The following is a 19,663-nucleotide window of genomic DNA, read 5'->3' on the forward strand; positions in this document are numbered from 1 at the left end:
AGAATTTTGGAGAAGTAGGTTGCAGATTTGTGAAAGAAATTTACTTAGGAATTTTGGGAAAATAAAAACGGTTGGGTTCGGTTTTCACGTCAGTGAACCGAAAAGTCCGGTCCGGTCAAAGTTCCGTTCTTGTCTCAAGCTCGGTTCTTCTTCTTGCTGAACCGGAAAAATTCGCTTCTATTGAATTTTTGTCCAAACCGACCGAATTCACAGCCCAGTTTTATCCCAATTCTCACACGCATATATTTTGAAGCCAAGGCTCGCTCTCGAGTCCCGCTACGCCGCCACCGCTGCCGCCACCGCCGCCACCATACTATCACGCCATCGCCTGCTGCCATTGAGCCCTTACTCCCTCAGGTACGAGCGGCGTCGTAAAGATCTCTCTCTCTCTCTCGCTAAAACAGAAGACCTCCTACCGATTTGGTGCTCCTTGCAACTGTTGCAGCGTGTTGGAATGTCAAGCGTTGAACAAAGAAAAAAAATCTGGACCGTCCGTTTTTTTTATCCAATGGCTGCTGTTGGGTTTCTTTTTTCTGGGGGCATGATTGTAATTTTCCGTGTGTAAATAGAAAACAGCAGGGGGCGGGACTTCAGTTTTTTTCAGCAGCGCGGGAGAGGGAGACGGCAGGAGGTGGGTGCGGCGTGGGTATCTCCAGCAGAGGTTCGCACAAGGGTGAGGTAAGGTAAGCTCAGATTTGGTTTCTTGGGGAGGATTTCTTGTAGGTAAATCAGGGAGGAATACAGGGAGAAATCTAGGGGTTCTTCGCAGGTGCGAAGAGGGGGATTTCTCGTGATTTTTCTAGTCATGACCTCCACTAGTGAATTTTTTTATTATTTAATTTATCATTTGTATGAGGATTATGCAATCTTATGACCCTCAATCCGTTCCTACGGTCTGATCCTGCACCTTGCAATTTTATGCAAGATCCCAATTTTAACAACCTGGGTTGGGTGTCATCGAAATTCTTAGAAGAATTTAGTGGATTTTACTTTATATTGAACGAGTGATATAGAAGTTCAATTATAATTTCATTTATAATGAGTAGGTGCAATTTTATATCATTATCACACTAGATAGCTAGATCTTAGAATCAAATTACTGGAGATGCTGATGCATAATCTGCTGGATGTTTAGAGTTTGGGACTTTGATGTTGGAGGTCTTGAGTTCTAACCTTGTGAGAGAGTGGGAAGGTGTCACGGTCCGACTATTTTCACACCCTTTGTGAAGGGCCGTGCGGCGTTAGCTAAAACACTCTTCTTTAATTAGCCAGCCTATCATTTACCAATATTCATCCACGAAGCACTTTCATTAGCATTCATTCAGATAGCAGTGGAAACAGTAATCAATTCATAAAAGCCGTGGTAAGCAAGCAGTAAACATTGAAACAAACGTAATTCATTAACAAATCCTCTGTTGACATGGTGTACTTAGCGAGGGAGGCAAGTAGGTTAAGCACGTTGACAATTGCTAGTGAGTTTTACAATGATTGATGAACACTCACCCTCCCTTAAAGAGCTTTCTGGGTTATTCTCACTCTGGCACTAGGAAACATCAAAGTGACCGAGGAGTCATACTGCCTTATTTGGCTTACAATGAAATAAATACTTGAAAATAACCCTACACTAGTATTTACATGATGGAAATCCATCCTAAACACACGAGGCAACCGGTCACAGGCAAGCATAATGCCCTGAATAAGTTTAGCTCGTGACATTCTCCCCCACTTATGCGGTTGACGTCCTTGTAGACTTTGATGCTAGGTACACTTCGACTTTGTCTACCAACGGTTGCATATCTTCCGCAGAAACCCAACTAATTTCTTTGTCACCAAGGCCTTTCCACATCACTAAGAATTCCTGCTGCTTCTTCCTTGAGGATGTGAACTTTCTGTTTGCAAGGATATCTTCAACTTCACGTTTGTCCGGTTGCACTGTACTCACTTCTGCTCTGGTTGACGGATTTCTGCTCAGATCGTCGGTGTCGACGTTGTACGGCTTGAGGCAGCTGATGTGAAACACAGGATGCACTTTCATCCAAGTCGGAGGGTCGATTTTGTAGGAGACCTTCCCGACTTTGGCCAAGATGGGGACTAGTCCTTCATATTTGCGAAGTAGTCTCCTATCTCGTCCTCGTAGTGACCTGACCTGTTCAGGATTGAGCTTATCAAGCACCAAGTCACCTACGTTAAAGTGCTGCGGTCTTCTCTCCTGATCTGCCCACTTTTTCATCTGCTTAGTAGCTTTCTAGAGGTAGGCTCAGGCAATCTCAACATTCTGTCTCCATTCTTTGGTAAAGATGTAGGCCTTGGGACTCTTTCCTCTGTACGACTCATCCACTGTGTGAGGTAACAGCAGCTGCTGGCCTGTAACAAGCTAAAAAGGACTCTTGTTGGTTGTGGAGCACTTTTGGGCATTGAAACAGAACTGAGCCACATCAAGTAGTTGCACCCAATTCTTCTGGTTGACGTTGGCAAAGTGGCACAAGTACTCTTCAAGTAGCCCATTGAATCTCTTCGTCTGTCCATCTGTCTGTGGGTGATAACTCAAAGAGATTTCTAGTTGTGAACCGAGGATTCTGAAAAGTTCTGTCCAGAAGTTGTCGGTAAATCTTAAGTCTCGGTCACTAACAATGTCATGGGGAACACCCCAATATTTCACAATGTTCTTAAAAAAACAACTGTGCTGTCTCCTCTGTCGAACAGTACTTCGGTGTGGCTATGAATGTACCATACTTCGAAAATCTGTCTATAATAACAAGTATAGACCTTGCGTCTCTCACTCTGGGTAGGTTGGTGATGAAGTCCAATGAGACACTTTCCCACGGTTTGGACGGTATTGGTAGGGGCTCCAACAGCCCAACAAATTTTCCTCCACTCCACCTTGTCTTGTTGACAAGTGAGACAAGTTCGGGTATAATCAACCGCATCATCATGCATGTGCGGCCAATAGTACCCCCGCTTCAGTAAGGCCAAAGTGCGCTGCCATCCTGGATGTCCGGCCCACATGGTATCATGACATTCCTTCAGTAATGTCTTCCTCAGATCACCTGCTCGTGGCACAAAGAGCCGGTTACCATGGGTCATCAATAATCCATCTTCCATCCACAACTGTCGTGCCTTCCCTTCTTCGATAAGTTTCATTAAGTTCTACGCAATTGGATCTTTGGCTAAGTTCTCCTTGATGCGCTCCCACATCGTTGAGGTAACAGTACTTGAAGTCAGATGTGTTACCATTTGTAAGGCCGCCAGTTCGGCCTTTCTACTCAGTGCATCTGCGATTTGGTTCAATCGCTCCGCCTTGTGCTCAAATGAGAAATCAAATTCTGCCAAGAATTCTTGCCATTGGCCTTGCTTAGGTGTCAGCTTTGACTGTGTGAAGAAATGGTTAACACCTGAATTATCTGTCTTCACCACAAACCTTGATGCCTCCACACACGGAGACAATGTATCACCGTTAGCATTTCCTTCTCTTGAGCTGTGTACTTCTGCTTTGTTTCACTAAGCTTACGGCTTTCGTACGCAACAGGGTGTCCCTCCTGTACCAAGACTCCTCCAAGGGCGAAGTCTGATGCATCTGTCTGTACCTCGAAGGGTTTCATGACATCTGAAAGAGCCAGTACTGGATCTCTCATTATGGCATCCTTCAAGTCATCAAAGGCTCCTTGACACTCCTCTGTCCAGTTCCACCTATGACCCTTCTTTAGTAGTTCTGTCATAGGGGCCATTCTCCGTGAATACCCCTCTACGAACTTCCTGTAGTAGTTGGCAAGGCCAAGAAAGGAACGCAACTCTTTCACTGTTGTTGGGATCTTCCATTCTTGAATTGCCCTTGCCTTCTCCATATCCATTCTGATATGACCTTATTCAATCACATAACCAAGGAATTTGATGCTCTGCTGAGCGAAAGAGCACTTCTCTTTCTTCACATATAGACTGTTCCCCTTCAGCCTATCGAACACCTTCCGCAGATGCTCTTTATGTTCCTCCAAAGTGGAACTGTAGACAACAATATCATCTAGGTATACCACGACAAACTTGTCAAGGTACTCACGAAAAACCTGGTTCATCAAGGTATAGAATGTTGCAGGTGCATTCGTCAACCCGAATGGCATCACCAAGAATTCATATGCCTCATACCGTGTCACACAAGTAGTCTTCAGCTCATCCCCATTAGCAATTCTCACCTGATAGTAGCCTGACCTCAAGTCAAGTTTAGTGAAGTACTTGGCGTGACTCAACTAATCCAATAAATCAGCAATCAACGGAATAGGATACTTGTTGCGCACTATCACCTTGTTGAGCACGCGGTAGTCTACACACATCCGTAGGCTCCCATCATGTTTCTTTTGAAACAACACCGATGCTCCAATTGGTGCTTTGGAAGGGCGAACATATCCCGCTTCCAATAATTCATCTAGTTGCTTCCTCAATTCTGCTAACTGTGGAGGCGCCATCCGATATGGCCCTTTTGCAGGTGATTTCACTTCTGGAAACAGCTCGATCTCATGCTCCACACCACGTAGTGGAGGTAATTCGTGAGGCAACTTATCCGACATCACCTCCTTGTACTCATCCAACACCGCTTGGATGGTTGTAGGCACCAGCTCTTTGCCTACTTCCTTATCTACCACCACCGTGGCTAGATATGTCTGCTCTCCCTTCCTCAAACCTTTCTTGAGTTGCATGGCTGAAAGGAACTTCCCATCGTCTCCTTTCGTTGCAACAGCTTGCACCATGCATGGGTGATCTCCCATCAGACATAGGGAACCAGCCGAAGGCATCAACACGGCCTTCGTTCTCCTTAGGAACTCCATTCCCAAAATGACTGGAAAGTCATCCAATGGCATTGCTGTGAAATTCACATGACGCCCAAGCTTCATAGTAACTTGCTTGGCTACTCCCAGAGTAGGCTAGGCTACATAATTAACTGCTTTCATGCGTCCTGTATCATTCTCTAAGGATAAGTTGAGTCTTCAAGCTTCTGGTTGCAAAACAAAGTTATGGGTCGCCCCGGTATCCACCATAGCGCAGGTGCTTTTCCCATTGATTCTCAAGTCCACAAACATTAGCCCTCTGGCTCGTGTAACATTTGGGGCTTTTGCCTGCTTTTCCAATGCGCTCACCTACCGCATTGCACCCATCCTCGGGGTCTCATCTTCTTCCCCATCATCTTCCAGTGGCTGTTCGGCAATGGAAGCCTGTAAAGCATTAAGTGATGCCTTGTGAGGGCACTTAAAAACTCTATGAGGACCTCGACACAAGAAACACTCAAGTTTACTCTTTCCTTTGGGCGTGTTGAACCCTCGAGACGACGAAGCTTCCTTTGAGGTTGATGCTTTATGGTCGGCTCCCCCACTCTTGGGTTTGCCTTTCTTGAAAGACTTTCCATTGTTTCCCTCTCCGCCAGATCCTTTGGACGAAATGGTATTCCCCCCAGTGTAGTCAGTCAAGCGTTCTACAGCAGTTTGTGCGGTAGACAAGTCTTGAACTCTTTGTCTATAAAGTTCAATCCTTGCCCACGGTTTCATCCCCTCTAGAAAATAGAACAACTTGTCCTTCTCCGACATATCCCGGATATCCAACATCAAAGCATAAAATTGTTTCACATATTCCCTGATCGACCCAGTATGCTTGAGGTCTCTCAGCTTTTTCTTTGCATTGTACTCAACATTTTTAAAAAAGAATTGGGCCTTGAGCTCTCTCTTTAAGTCTGTCTAACTATCAATTACACAGTTTTCATTTTCAATGTTATTGTACTTAGCACGCCACCACAGTTTGACGTCACCCACCAAGTACATGGTTGCAGTATCCACTTTCACGTGTTTTGAGGTCATCCTCACAGCGCGAAAATATTGTTCCATATCAAACAAGAAGTTCTCTAACTCCTTAGCATCACGGGCACCCCATACGTCCTGGGTTCAGGTACCTTGGTCTTACTAACTCCTGGAGTGTTGGAGTTCCCCATAGCAAGAACCATCAAATTCACCTTTGCATCCAGATCAGCCATTCGGGCTTGCAAAGTTTCCACAGTGTGGTGAAAGTTCTCTGATATTTCACTTGTCAAACTTGTTTGATGCTGCTGTGATCCCATCACTTCATCAACAAGTCCCCTCAGTTGGGCCATCTCGTTGGCCATATTGTTGGTTGTCTCTTCAACCTGTGCTTCCAATGCACTAAGTCTTTCAACATTGTTTGGTGCCATGGTCAATTACCAAAGCTTCCAAAATCCCACAACGAAGGTAACTGAATTCTCGTAGCAACTGAGCCTTGGCTCTGATACCAAGTGTCACGGTCCGACTATTTTCACACCCTTTGTGAAGGGCCATGCGGCGCTATCTAAAGCACTCTTGTTTAACTAGCCAGCCTATCATTTACCAACATTCATCCACGAAGCACTTTCATTAACATTCATTCAGATAATAGCGGAAACAGTAATCAATTCATGAAAGCCGTGGTAAGCAAGCAGTAAACATTGAAGTAAACGTAATTCATTAACAAAACCTCCGTTGATATGGTGTACTTAGCGAGGGAGGCAAGTACGCTAAGCACGTTGACAATTGCTAGTGAGTTTTACAATGATTGATGAACACTCATCCTCCCCTAAAGAGCTTTTTGGGCTATTCTTACTCTGGCACTAGGAAACATCAAAGTCACCGAGTCATATTGCCTTATTTGGCTTATAATGAAATAAATACTTGAAAATAACCCTACACTAGTATTTACATGATGGAAACCCATCCCAAACACATGAGGCAAGCGGTCACAGGCAAGCATAATGCCCTAAACAAGCTTAGCTTATGACACATAGCCCTGTACTCAGCTTCAGCTGAGGACCTTGAAACCACTCCTTGCTTCTTTGATTTCTAACATATCAATGATTCACCTAAGTAAACAGCATAGCCAATTAAATATTGTGGAGAAATGGAAGGAAAAACATGAACAAAATTAAGATTAGAGGATCCAGAAGTACAATGAGGAAAAACAAAATTATCCAAATAAGAAATAGAAGGGTTAACAGATTTCTCAAAAGGAAAGATATGTTCATAAAATTGAACATCTCTGGATATGAAAATAGAATTAGTTTCAATATCCAAAAGCTAATATCCTTTAATACCATGAGGGTAAGCCTAGAAACACACACTTTCTAGCCCTAGGAGCAAACTTGTGCCTATTGTGAGAGAGAGTAAGCAGAACATAAACAGCCAAAACATTTTAAATGAGAGTAAGAAGGAGGCTTACTGAAAAGAAGCTCAAAAGGACTCTTATTACCTAAAGATTTGGAAGGAATCCTGTTGAGTAAATAAACGATAGTCAATAAGCAGTCACCCCCAGTAGCTCAATGGCACTTTGGATTGAAATAACAATGCTCTTGCAACATTGAGTATATGTTGATGCTTCCTCTCTACAATTGCATTTTGTTGAGGAGTATCAACACAGCTTAACTGATGCAAAATCCCACTATTATGAAAGAAATCTTTAAGAATAAATTCAGTGCCATTGTCACTCCTGATGGTTTGAATTGTGGCATTAAATTGAGTTTTAACCAAAGCAGCAAATTGAGGAAGAAGAAACTGAGTATCAGATTTTTGCTTAACAAGATAAACCCAAGTACACCTAGTGCAATCATCCACAATTGATAAAAAATATCTAAAACCTTCAATAGTACAAGTAGTAAAAGGACCTCATAGATCACAATGTATTAGCTCAAAAGGCTTATTTGAGACATTACTACTACAAGCGAAAGGTAATCTTTTATGTTTAGAGAAATGACAAACATCACAACATTTAGAAATATTTACATCAAGATCATCTTTAAGCAAAGAAAACTTGGAATAAGAAGGATGACCTAGCCTATTATGCTACAACTCTAAAGAAGAATGACTAGCATGAGTAGTATTGACAGCAAGAGCAGTATGCATAGCAGAATCTTGCAGCAAATACAGCCCATTGTGTTCTTTACCCAGTCCAATCGTGCTCCATAGAGCAAGGTCCTGAATGAAACAGCAATTACCAAGAAATATAAGGCAACAATAATGATTTTTGGTAAAGTTACTAACTGAAATCAAATTGAAACTGAAGGTAGGAACACATAGAACATCGGTGAGGATGAGAGTAGAAAAAATTTGTACTGTGCCTATGTGTGTGACTTCCCCATTTGGAAAATAGACATAAGTTTGTACAATGGAAGTAGTAGAAGTCAATTGAGAGACAAAATGGACCATATGGTCAGTGACTCCAGTATCAATGATCCAATCATTGGATTTAAGAGTCATGCATTTGAACAGATTGAGCAAAAAATATGGAATGAGATAGATTTGGTTGAAACCAAAAGGAGTTACCTGAAAAGTTAGATGAATAAGAGGGAGTAGAGCTGCTACAAGCATTGAAAGAGGATTGAGAAGATGCAATAGGTGCCGAGACAAATGCAACCTGATGAAAAGCTTGAGTACCAAATCCTGATCCAGATGTTGAATGAATTTTCAAAAAGGCAAGCAACTGCACATTGAGCCTGAGTAATTGGACATTGTGCCAAGAAAGGCTGCTGTTGTGAAAAATTTGACTGTAAAGAACCATCAAAACCATTTGATGAAGGCTGCTGTTGGGCCTGAGGCATGATTTCTGATTGAAGACCAATTTGAGGCAAAGAACCAAGCAAACGACCATTTATTTGGGAATTAGTGCCTTGAGAAACAGTAAGAGAATCAAAATTTCTAAAACCACCAGTCACTTTGTTAGCCATAACTTTGTTTCCTCCTTTAGGTTTGTACCCTGGAGTATAACCATGAAGCTTATAGCATTTATCAGCTATATGACCTGTTAGACCACAATAGGTACAAATTGGCCTTTCTTTCTTCGAATGCCCTCCTCCTTTACCACCATTGAAATGCTGAAATTGTCCTTTGGTCTGGTTAACAAACATTGCAGCAGCAGTTGCTTCAAGATTATAACCTATGGTTCCATGACCAATGTTCCTCCTCTTTTCTTCTTGCAGAACCAAAGAGCAAACTTTGCTCAATGAAGGAAATGGTTCTATTAACAATATTTGACCAATAAGATTGCTATAACTATCATTTAAGCCCATCAAGAACCTGAAAACATGTTCCTTGTGCTGGTCATCCAATTGAGAAGCCTTGGATCCACAAATACAAGCACAAGAACAAGAACAGATGAGAAAAAGGCTGATAGCTGACAAACTCATCCCATAAAGTCTTGAACTTTGTAAAATAAGAACTTAGTGAGAGTGAACCTTGTGAAAGATGAGAGATTTCTTTCTCAAGTTCAAACAATCGTGGTGTATTACCTTGTGAAAGCCTATCCTTAAGATCAAACCACAAATCCTTTGCATTATTGATATACATCACACTAGCCTTCAATTCCATACTAAGAGAATTGGTTAGCCAGGAAAGAACTGTAGTATTGCAGCGACTCCAAGAATTGAATAATAGAGAAGAAGGATCTGGTTCTGTGATTGAGCCATTCACAAATCCAAATTTGTTCCTGGAACTAAAGGCCAAGAACATGGATCTAGCCCAACTCATATAATTTTCTAGACCTGTAAGAGGTCGAGAGGTAAGAACAAATCCTGGATTTTCATTCGCAGGAAGAAAGTAAGGATTGTTAGCATATTCATCCGCCATTGTAGTGCTTGAATTAGACACAGATTGCGAAGAATTGGAAGTAGATGTTGTCTGCAATGAACCAGTAGCGGAAGCCATTGAAAATATTGAAGAAGCTCGAAATCAAGAATTCAGAAAATTGAAAGAACACTCTGATACCATGTAAAATTTATGAAAACATTTTCTTGCACTGCAATGCAGTGTATTGCTCTTTCATAATTATTACATAATCGAGAACTTACAAAGGTATATATATACAGCAAGATTACTACAGAAACTCAACAATCTAATAACTAAACTAACAACTTGATAACTAATATATAACTGTAACAACCAAAACAAGCAAATAGCTAACTGCTTGCTGTTGCTTTTGTTTTGTTACTGCCAACAAAAAACTTCAGCTTACTACTCTGCTGCTGCGGCTTTTCTGCTGCTAAGATTAATAGAAAGACACCAGATTGACAGAGACAGACCGGTAAGACGGTTGACGTGGAAGCCTGGGCTCTGCGGAGACGAAGGTCCGAAGTTGGAAGGGACATACCGGAGAAAGCATGAGCTCAGGTACTCTCTTGTTGTCTCTTTGTACAGATTATACAGATTCGTTTTACTGCATCATGATGCTCTTATGGCTTGTTTGAATCAAATGGCTTTTTAATCTATATTTTTCATGACTCTGGAAAAAGCTAAGAGTGACAGACAACTAAGATAAAAACAGAAGGAAGTTAATGGAAAATGAGGAAAAATAGAAGAGAGGAAGAACCAAAGCAAGACTCAATTCAAGACTTAATTCTCGATACTCAAATTGCCTGTCATGGCTACACATAAAGCCTTTATATAGCTTTCTACTAATACTAAATAAGGAAACAATATCTTGGAAATAATATCAAATTCTTAAAATTAGAGCAACATATACTTGTAAGATCTTTAAATCATAAAGACCCTAAATTACGTCTATGCATGTGGTGCCCTAGATTATTATGTCTATGCATGTGGTATACATGAAGCTCTCGTTTGTTGGGTGTGATCCCCATCTTGCCTAGGTAAGAAAAACTCTTAACCCCACGTGGGGTCAAAAGTAGGGCTATCAGACCACTTCATTAGGTATTGTATGTACCCTCTTTGTGAAGATGCAAGATGCTTGCCTCCCAAAATGATCTATAGAAGAGGGCAGAAGAGATGGAAGCACTGGAACTGATGGAGGAGCTGCTGCAGAGGGTGAGAAATCTATATGTATGAGGAGGCTCAAAGGTGTCTTAGTAAGAGATTAAGTCCTTAACATTGGAAATAGGACTAATGCTCAAAATGGATGGTAGTTCAATTACCATAGCCTTAGGGCTCAAATGACAAAGAATGTGAAAAGGACCACAATGCGATCATGTAACTTCTTAAAAGAATGCTTGGGGTAAACTGGTAAAGTCTAGGATGGATATATACAATCACTTAGTTACCCTCATTAAATTTGACATGTCTCTAATGATTAGCTTATATTATGCAGTTCTCAAATCAATCTTTTTGATATCTAGGGGACTTAGCAGTCAACAGATTGTCTATACTCTCTTTTTCCATCTATTGTTTCATTATGATCAAGATCATGAATACGTTGGTTGACAAGGTGGGGAGGGGGAAAACATTGAGTTCTTTTCAAAAGGATTTTTTTTTCCCAACAAAGTTATATGCGAACTCTGAAATGAGTACTAACAAACCCTTTTTTAGGATTATCCCATATTATGCACCTAAATAATCCAAAAGGTCCCAAACTATGATTTACCACCTTAGTTTGGCTGTCAGTTTAGGATGGAAAGCGGCTACAAATTTTAGCCAAGTGCCAAACAATTTCCATAATGTCTTCTAAGAAATAGCTAACAAGTTCCACATCCTTGTCAAAGACTGATGATGTGCACAACCCATGGAGCCGAACAATTTTACAGAAGAAGAGCTTGTTTGTTTGTTGTCATTGATTTTACTACATAGAATATAATGCGCCATTTTTCTATATCCATTAATCATCACAAGAATGGAATCATAACCCTAATAATTTTAGGCAACCTAAGAATAAAGTATGTGCTAAGATCCTTCCAAGGTTGCGGGGAAGTGGAAGAGCATTTAATAGTTTGTTTCTCAGCCTTGTGTAAGCGCATAATTTTTTCCAAACTAATTGTGGAATTCTAATTCTCTATCTTAAGTGACTGGCCCCACCTTTGATTGTCTCAAAAGGCAATTGTGACCCAATGAGAGTTATTCTAGATTAAATATGGATTGGCTTGGAGTTGGGGTCCAATCTAGAGTCCAATGAGGCCCAATGCATAGCCAGGTTTGTTTGACAATAAGTTGCCTATATGGGTTTGAGGCTAGATCTCAGTTCGTCCATCCATCAACTAGAGTCATCTCCTTGCAAGAAAATATGAAGTCAACTCTTTTTTATTTTTTGGAGGGTAACAAAGGGGGGGATATTGCTCTTGGATCCTTGAGGAAAATGCATCTGTTGCGGTAGGGCAAGAGTGCTATAATCTTAACCTTATTTGAGAGAGTTATAGGGGAGCCTTAGAAATAGATATTCACAGGTTCAAGAGAGCAAAAAGTCACACTCACACACACACACACAAACACAAACACTCATGGGAGATAGTGAAAGATGGAGAGAGCAAGTTCTTGAAGAAAAAGTATGCATACAAGAGGGGGAAGTGGAGAAAAAATCATGGAGTGACTACCGCAACCAAATCTTACGCCCCTTTAGGTGGGGTTGACTACATGAATCCTTTTATTTATGCTAATTTACATGATATTGGGCAATATTCGTTGACAATTTGAGGGCTTTTAAATGTTAGTACGTATTAATGTTGGATTTTCTATTTTTTTTTAAAAAAAACCATTTATTTAATAAATATTATATAATAGTCGTTCGTTTTATTTTAATTAAATTTATGTTAAATTTAATATATTAGTTTTAACAGTTTTAAAATATTAACTATTCCTCTAACGGTTTTGTATTTATGATGTTGGAAGTTATACGTAATTTTTACCTATAAAAACTAGATCCAACTTCATTTCAAAATATTTTTTTCTTCTTCAAAATAACTTTATCTTCTCTTTCTTGAGATTTATATCATGTTGGGTAACTAAATGACATTTCTCCTATAGCTATATTATTTGTGAGTGCACACAAAATCATATTTTGTTGAGTAACTAAATGATACTACGTCTCCTATAGCTTTGTTGTTTTTGAGTGCACGCAAAACTGAGACAGCTGAGCAATCTTGGAGGTTGTATGCGCATTGACTATATGCACCAAGAAATGTTCTCCGTAGGTGCGAAATAAGCTTCAAGGATAGTGATCTTTCTACACCTCAGCTTCTGACAAGTATTTATATTTTTATTTAATATTAATTTTATTAGTAACTATTTTTCCTTCTATTATATTTCCAACATTAGATACTTAGTGTCTCATTTCAAGTTATTTTAGGTCTAGTCCTACTCCTATTGCCATTAAGATTAACTAGCTCACTCTTTATTGGAGCATTATTTGGCTTACATTGCAGGTGCCCTCTCAATCTCCCCTTCCTTAACTTCTTCGGGTGCTAAACACAACTTACTATGAATATGTTCATTCCTTAATTTATCTTTTAACTTTATATCACTCATCTACCTTAATATTCTCATTTTGACAGCTTTTACTTTTTGGATGTATTGTTTCTTAGTTGCTCATTATGTTGATACATATAGCATAGTTGGTCTCATAGCAATCTATATTTTTCCTTTAAATTATAAGAGTATTTTATGATCACACAACATGCCTAAAGCGCTTCTCTATTTTACCTAATATGCTTTCACTCTACGTATTACATCTTCTTCAAGAAGACGTTAAAGATTACAACAACAACAAAACCAAGCCTTAAGTCCCACTTGGTGTGATCGGCTATATGAATCATTTTCCGTCAATTTATGAGATCATGGACCATTTCTTTTGACAAGAAGACATTAAAGATTGTTGGGAAAAAAAAACGTAGAGGTTCAAGGAAAGAAGCTTTGGGAGGGAGACATAACATTGTCTAGGCTAAGCACCCTTCCCTTTGTAATCCCTTTCATGCTTGCATTTCCATGAAATCCCATGCTCCATGCATGATTTTTCATCCACATATTGATGCACACATTCTTCTTCTTCTTCTTCTTCTTCATCTTCTTCTTCTTCACCATCACATACAGTACACAGCACTACATGCGTGCATGTGCGTGTGTGTATGTGTGTGTGTGTGTGTCTGAGAGAGAGAGAGAGTGGCGACTACTTGTGTAATGGTGGATCTCACCTAAGAAGTAGATATGGCAATGATTGCCTAGAAGATGGCAGAAAGTGGCACATGTGTGTGTGTGTGCGTGTGTGTGTCTGAGAGAGAGAGAGAGAGAGAGAGAGAGAGAGAGAGAGAGAGTGGCGACTACTTGTGTAATGGTGGATCTCACCTAAGAAGAAGATATGGCAATGAATGCCTAGAAGATGGCAGAAAGTGGCAAATCTTCCCCCTTTATGCTTCCATGCAAAGAAAAAAAAAAGCAGGGGGAGAGAGACATAGAGAGAGAGATAGAGACAATCAGTCCTAGAAATCTAGCAATGTCAGTATCTCCAATGACAATGGTGACAGCATGATGCCTGGACTACTATTTTAGCATGGTTGTGGTAGTGCCCCAGTGACTGGCCAAGGGAGCTCTAAGAAGGTTTGTGCAGCTAGGGTTTTTCTCTGCAAAACACCCAGAAGGAGGCACTAGAGGGTCTTGGGTGCCCCTTGTCCAGGTTGTTTTGTATGTGTGTGTTTGTTTTTTTTGTTTTGTTTTTATTGTTTTATTATTGTTATATTTATTCTTGGTTTGATTATTTAATATTTAAATGAAGGAAAATCTAATAAACCATGGACAATAGAGAATACAAAAAATTATTTTAGTTAATTGTTATGCTTTTTTATTATTATTGATATGCTTATTACTTTTAGGTTATTTTTTTTTTCTCTTAGTTATTATTATTATTTTTATCCATTTAACTATCTTCAGGTGGCGCATTTGGTGGGAACAGGGGATTGAGACCAGTGCCACCAGAAAAGGGGGTGTTCCCCTTAGATCACATGCACGAATGTGACCTGGTAGCTCCTCTTTTCCCCTTAGATAACTGATAGCAGACTTGCTTTAATTTTTTTCCTGTGTTTTACATGCTTATTGTTTATTTGTAGAATAAACAAGCTCTTCAAGGTCTTGTGAAATGGGTAACCCCATTATGGGAATCTTATGGGTGGCCTTGGCACTAGGGTTTTGTCAAGTAAGAGATATGGGCTTGGATCAGTATCCACAGCTGTATGTGGAGGAAAAGAATTATTGGTTTGTCCCCTTTCCTATTTTTTGCATGAGATGAAATTTCACTTATGGCTATTAAAAGCATAGCTGTTAGAATCTTACAATTCACGATTTGAATCTTGTGACGTATATAAATTCCGCACCAAATCGATTTGAATCTTACTAGAGAATCAAAAAATAAATAAATTGTTGATGAATCTATCAACTCGCCTTATAAATCTAATGAATAGATGTGAATGATTGATCCACACGTAAACCAGTCACGTCTACTTAGACCCAGGTTTAAAACCCCAATAGCCTTTCTTTTTTTTTTAATTGATTTTTTTTTTTTTTTACACAATTGCCTTCTATTCATTCACTATGTTGGTTCTGTGCTGAAAAAAGGAGAAAGCAAAACTTTAGGTCTTCTATTGCCTCACAAAATCATCGCCCTTGGTTGGATATAGTGTTCTGCCTTTAGAAAGAAAGGGCATAACATTGGTGGGTTAAGACGTTTCCCTTTGGTGGTAAGACTCAAAGTTGGTTTATTCAGTAGTTTGTTCAATTATTTATTAATTTTATTATTATTTTTTTTTTGCTGTTTAATTAGAGAAACAATTTGCATGAGATATGACTTGTTATTATTGATAAACACATAAAGTTCAGTTTTTTTTTTTTCTTTACTTGATTCCTTCCCTTAAAGAACATTAAGGCTTTTTTTTTGGGATTAATTTTTCCTTACTCCTTCCCTTGCTTTTTATTGTTTTGAGATTTTCAGATTTTTTTATTGTTAAAATTTAAATGTATTCTTTTTTGTTTGTTGGTACGTGTATCTTTATAGGCATGTCATTTGGAATTGGTTTCGAAAAGTTATACGGATCTTACAATCCAATTCTTAAATCCTGAAATTGGAATTTCAATTCACGATTCGAAACTTGATTTGACAACTATGATTAGAAGTAAATGAGCTTTTCTAGTGTACTAGAGTTGGCATGCCCTTCCTGATGGTGAATACCTTTGGACTCTTGTCTAAAGAAGCAAAAAATGGTCTTTAAATTTGTACAACATTGAGTAAAATGCCTGATGTTATATTTGTGGAATTCCAAGCTCTTTTTTTTTTTTTATTATTAATTTTTTTTTGGCCTTCATCTCAGGAGAAGAAAGACTACATCAATTGCCTCAAATCTTCTGGCCATCAATCTGAAAAATGTAGGCGCTTCTCAAAGAAGTATCTGGAATGCCGTATGGAAAAGTGAGTGACTCAATTTTTTTGTTTTAAACAAAAAAAATTTATTTATATGTTTTTACAAGAGATCTTCGACCACATACCTGCTTATGTGCCTTTTTTAATTTTTCAAATTTATTAGTCATTAAACACAATGCGTGTGAGCTTTAATTCTTGAAAGAAGGTGCTGCAGTGATGACTAGCGTGATACTAATGTGCTTTTGTTTTTTTGTTTCTCTCTCTTTTTGGTTGCTGAAACTGAAACCAATTTGACCAGTGATTTCATAATTTCAGTAGTCTTAGAAATTACATAGTTCTTTAAACCCTCCGACATTATTGCTGATTCATATGGACATTTTGTTAATGTGCAACTTGTGAATGTGTTATCTGTATCTTGATGAGCTGCATTTTTCAATTTATGCCAGGGAAGAGTCAGTTCCAGAGCTGGTGTGGTTGCTTGGGTAGCCATCTACTGTAGCTTAATGGACGTTTTCACTTGAATCCCATGCACACAATCTAATAGCTAAGGCAATAGTGCTTCTCTATGCTTGTACTTCAGTCACCTATATTTATTGGCAGTTTCAAATTTCAATTAAATGATTTTAAGATGTTCTATATGGTAAAAACGTAAGGGCACAAGGCTCCTGGGTCTAGAGAGGGCATGATGTACACAGCCTTACCTCCACATCTGGAGCGGCTGCGTCTGTGACTTGAACCTGTGCTGTGCCTTCAACTCTGGGTGTAATGCCCTTGCCGTTGTGTCAAGGCTTGCCCTCTTCATTCACAAGACGTAATGTTGAGTGTAGAAGAATTCCTGATTAAAAACTTGAATTAAAGGAGGGATAATGTTGTGCTGCTTGATACAAAAATTCCATCACACGGGAGAACAACCAGTTATTGGTATTGTCAACCTCGAGAATTTGCGAATTCAGCATGGGATGGTTAGGTTGCTTTTGAATTTTGATTCTAATTTTTAAGGAAATCTGTGAGTGGATAAAGAGGATGGCTTGTTATACTGGGTCATTTTATTATGCTAGGAAAGAGTAATTCAAGTTATGAGACCTGGTTTTTTCACAAGTTGCTGGGAAAGTGGCCTTGCCAGTAGCCAAAAGGCAAAAGGGATTGCTCTTGGGACCCATACGTTGACTTAGTTTACTGCTACTAAATCATTTTATAGGTGGTGTAAAAGCCATGAGTGCTATTGACCAAGTCAATCATAATGTTAATATGTTCACCGAGTGACTGAGCCTATGCTTAGATGAACGTTTACCCAAGTGGTTAGTATGTCATTTTTTATTTTTATCTTTTCCTGGGTAGTTCTGCATACAACTTTGTTTTACTGCTGTGTGGCACCTTGAATTTTTGAATGTGCTTTTCTTTGAAAGGTTCTTCAAGAGAAATAACTTTCTAGTCAATGAAATGATATGAAATTTCTTTATTGTTTCTGCGTAGTTAACTTCAACTTGAAAATTTTCATTTTTCATCCTTATTTAGCAGTTTCTCACCTTCATCCAAGTAGGCAGGTTTGCATGTGCCATTTAAGGGTCAGTACATAAACAGTTGGTTAATTTCAATTAATATTGTTCATAATCCAAGATTCCAAGTACTCACAGAGGGATTCAACATACTAGTTTCCCTGCAATGCTGTTAGGAATGTCCTGCCGGAATTTGTTGAATAGTAAGATCACTTGTTACCTAGGATTTTACAGTTTCATGTTCTAGTTCGTGCAGCTTATGAAGGCATAGACTGGGGGTTTTGGGTTTTTTGTGATGCTTGCTGTGGGATGTGTGTGTGTGAGAGATGGAGAGAGAGAGAGGCTGGTGGATTTGCTTGATTAGCAGTCAGCCGAAAGCATTGTTTAGGTTTAATTGGTATACTTCTGCACTCTGCAGCTTTGGATTTTGCCAATTCATTCTGAGATTCATATTATAAATATATATATTTTTTAAACTAAGTAGTTTTCATTGGATTCGTGTAGGAACTTGATGGCAAAGCAGGAAATGTCTGAACTTGGATTTGGAAAGGAGAGTGGGGCAGAAGCTCTTGAGAAGGCTAGTGGGAGAGTTGATAGTTGAAGCACCTCACTGCCTGATTTCCAAGCCTCAAGCCATGCAGAAGAGAATTCGCACTTGGATTATTCAGAATTTTCCTGTGACAACGGTGTACTTTATTCTGATCAAAACTCACCAGGAATATGAAGACGGGGCAATACTAGTTCTGCTGTAGAAGCTTATGCTCTTATATTTATAGGGTACAAAATTCAAGGGCCTGTTTTGAGTGTTCGAGTTTTCAAGCATTTATGTAGAGAACTTGGAAACGGAGCAGCTAGAAAACTGATACAATTTGGTCCTTTTGTTATTATTTTGAAAGCTGAAAATAAAAAATAAAAAGTTAAATACTGTTTTTTAACAACTGAAGAGGCCTTAAGATGCTGCCTCTTGCATTCTGCCAACTTCCAAACAGACCTCACCATTACTTGAATTGAAATTTTGAATGGCGCACGAATTATTTTGTCATGGTAGGAAGCATGGGCGCTACTAGAAGGCGTGAATGCTTGTTTGATGCATGTCAGAAATTAATTTTTATTTCTCATTTCTTAACATTTAGGGCGCACCGGGGCATGGTTGGGACACTTATGATGCATTTGGCCTCACAATTGCCAAAGGGCTTGTAGTTGACAACCTTAATTGCCTAAGCTGCAGTGGATAAGCATGGGCTAACAAGGCACTAACCCACTCTTATCTGCTGTTGCATGGCTGGAATATTGTCAGTAGTTGGAAACCCATGAGATTCTCTCAAACAAGGGGGAGTACTAGTCATCCGTTGGAGTGTATGGCCTATAAGCCAAATCTGTGTTGTGCATAGATTCCCGTCATTCATGTCACTTTACACCACAAGCACATAACCACGCATTTGACAACGCTAGTAGCATAATCGAACTAGTCAGTGTAACAGTGTGGTTATAGCTTTTATAGGCCACATCTCCAATTATATCCATCCCTAACCTCATAACACGTGACGCATGATTATTGCATGTCATACAAAATAAGCAGATATGGGTGTCAACTACAAACCCTATGGCAATTGTAAACAAACAAACGTACCGCATCCCCAACACACCATCCATTCATTCATGCTGATGTTCTTAAAAATGTATATACCTGGAGATATCTTGGATTTGAAATTGTATCAAATTTAGATAAAATGTAATATAAAATTATGTTAAAAATTATTCAAATCTACTTAAAATCTAAGCTCCAAAAATCCATACTCCCAACCGCAGCATCTACTTCCCTAAAAGAGAAATTAAAGACTGAAGGTAAGAAAGCTTGCTAACGAGCTATTTGTAAACAACTTGCTCTAATCGCTCAAGTATCTTAATAAATTGAATTTAAATTTTACATATATATAATATTACTCACAAGCTTAATCAAGGCTAGTTAAGATTTTTAATTTCATTATTTTTTTATGTTATATAACTCATAATATATTTTAAACGTATGTTTAATT

The 19,663-nt window shown here is 39.1% G+C and overlaps 1 protein-coding gene across 4 annotated transcripts; it reads left to right on the forward strand.

Moving 5' to 3' along the window:
* The first annotated feature begins 217 nt into the window (after positions 1–217).
* Positions 218–18,565, forward strand: LOC131157161 (uncharacterized). 4 transcript variants are annotated; one of them, XM_058111098.1, is made up of 6 exons: positions 218–357; positions 570–683; positions 10,019–10,178; positions 14,652–14,740; positions 16,082–16,179; positions 18,132–18,565. In XM_058111098.1, exons 3-6 carry the CDS (start codon positions 10,169–10,171, stop codon positions 18,226–18,228), a joined length of 294 nt encoding a protein of 97 aa, XP_057967081.1. In that variant the 5' UTR covers positions 218–357; positions 570–683; positions 10,019–10,168; the 3' UTR covers positions 18,229–18,565. The 4 variants fall into 4 exon arrangements, 3 of the variants coding, with proteins under 3 accessions (XP_057967081.1, XP_057967080.1, XP_057967082.1); XR_009137234.1 differs by adding an exon at positions 16,578–16,680 and having other exon boundaries at positions 253–683; positions 18,132–18,266; XM_058111097.1 differs by having other exon boundaries at positions 253–683.
* The last annotated feature ends 1,098 nt before the right edge of the window (positions 18,566–19,663 follow it).

Source organism: Malania oleifera, chromosome 6 (assembly GCF_029873635.1).
Source record: "Malania oleifera isolate guangnan ecotype guangnan chromosome 6, ASM2987363v1, whole genome shotgun sequence".
Taxonomy (NCBI): Eukaryota; Viridiplantae; Streptophyta; class Magnoliopsida; order Santalales; family Ximeniaceae; genus Malania; species Malania oleifera.

Bases quoted from the DNA above. Each gene is read 5' to 3' on its own strand.
- LOC131157161 (XM_058111098.1), top strand. The intron at 14,741-16,081 runs GTAGCTCCTCTT...CCTTCATCTCAG, and splicing joins ACATGCACGAATGTGACCTG to GAGAAGAAAGACTACATCAA. The intron at 16,180-18,131 runs GTGAGTGACTCA...GGATTCGTGTAG, and splicing joins CTGGAATGCCGTATGGAAAA to GAACTTGATGGCAAAGCAGG.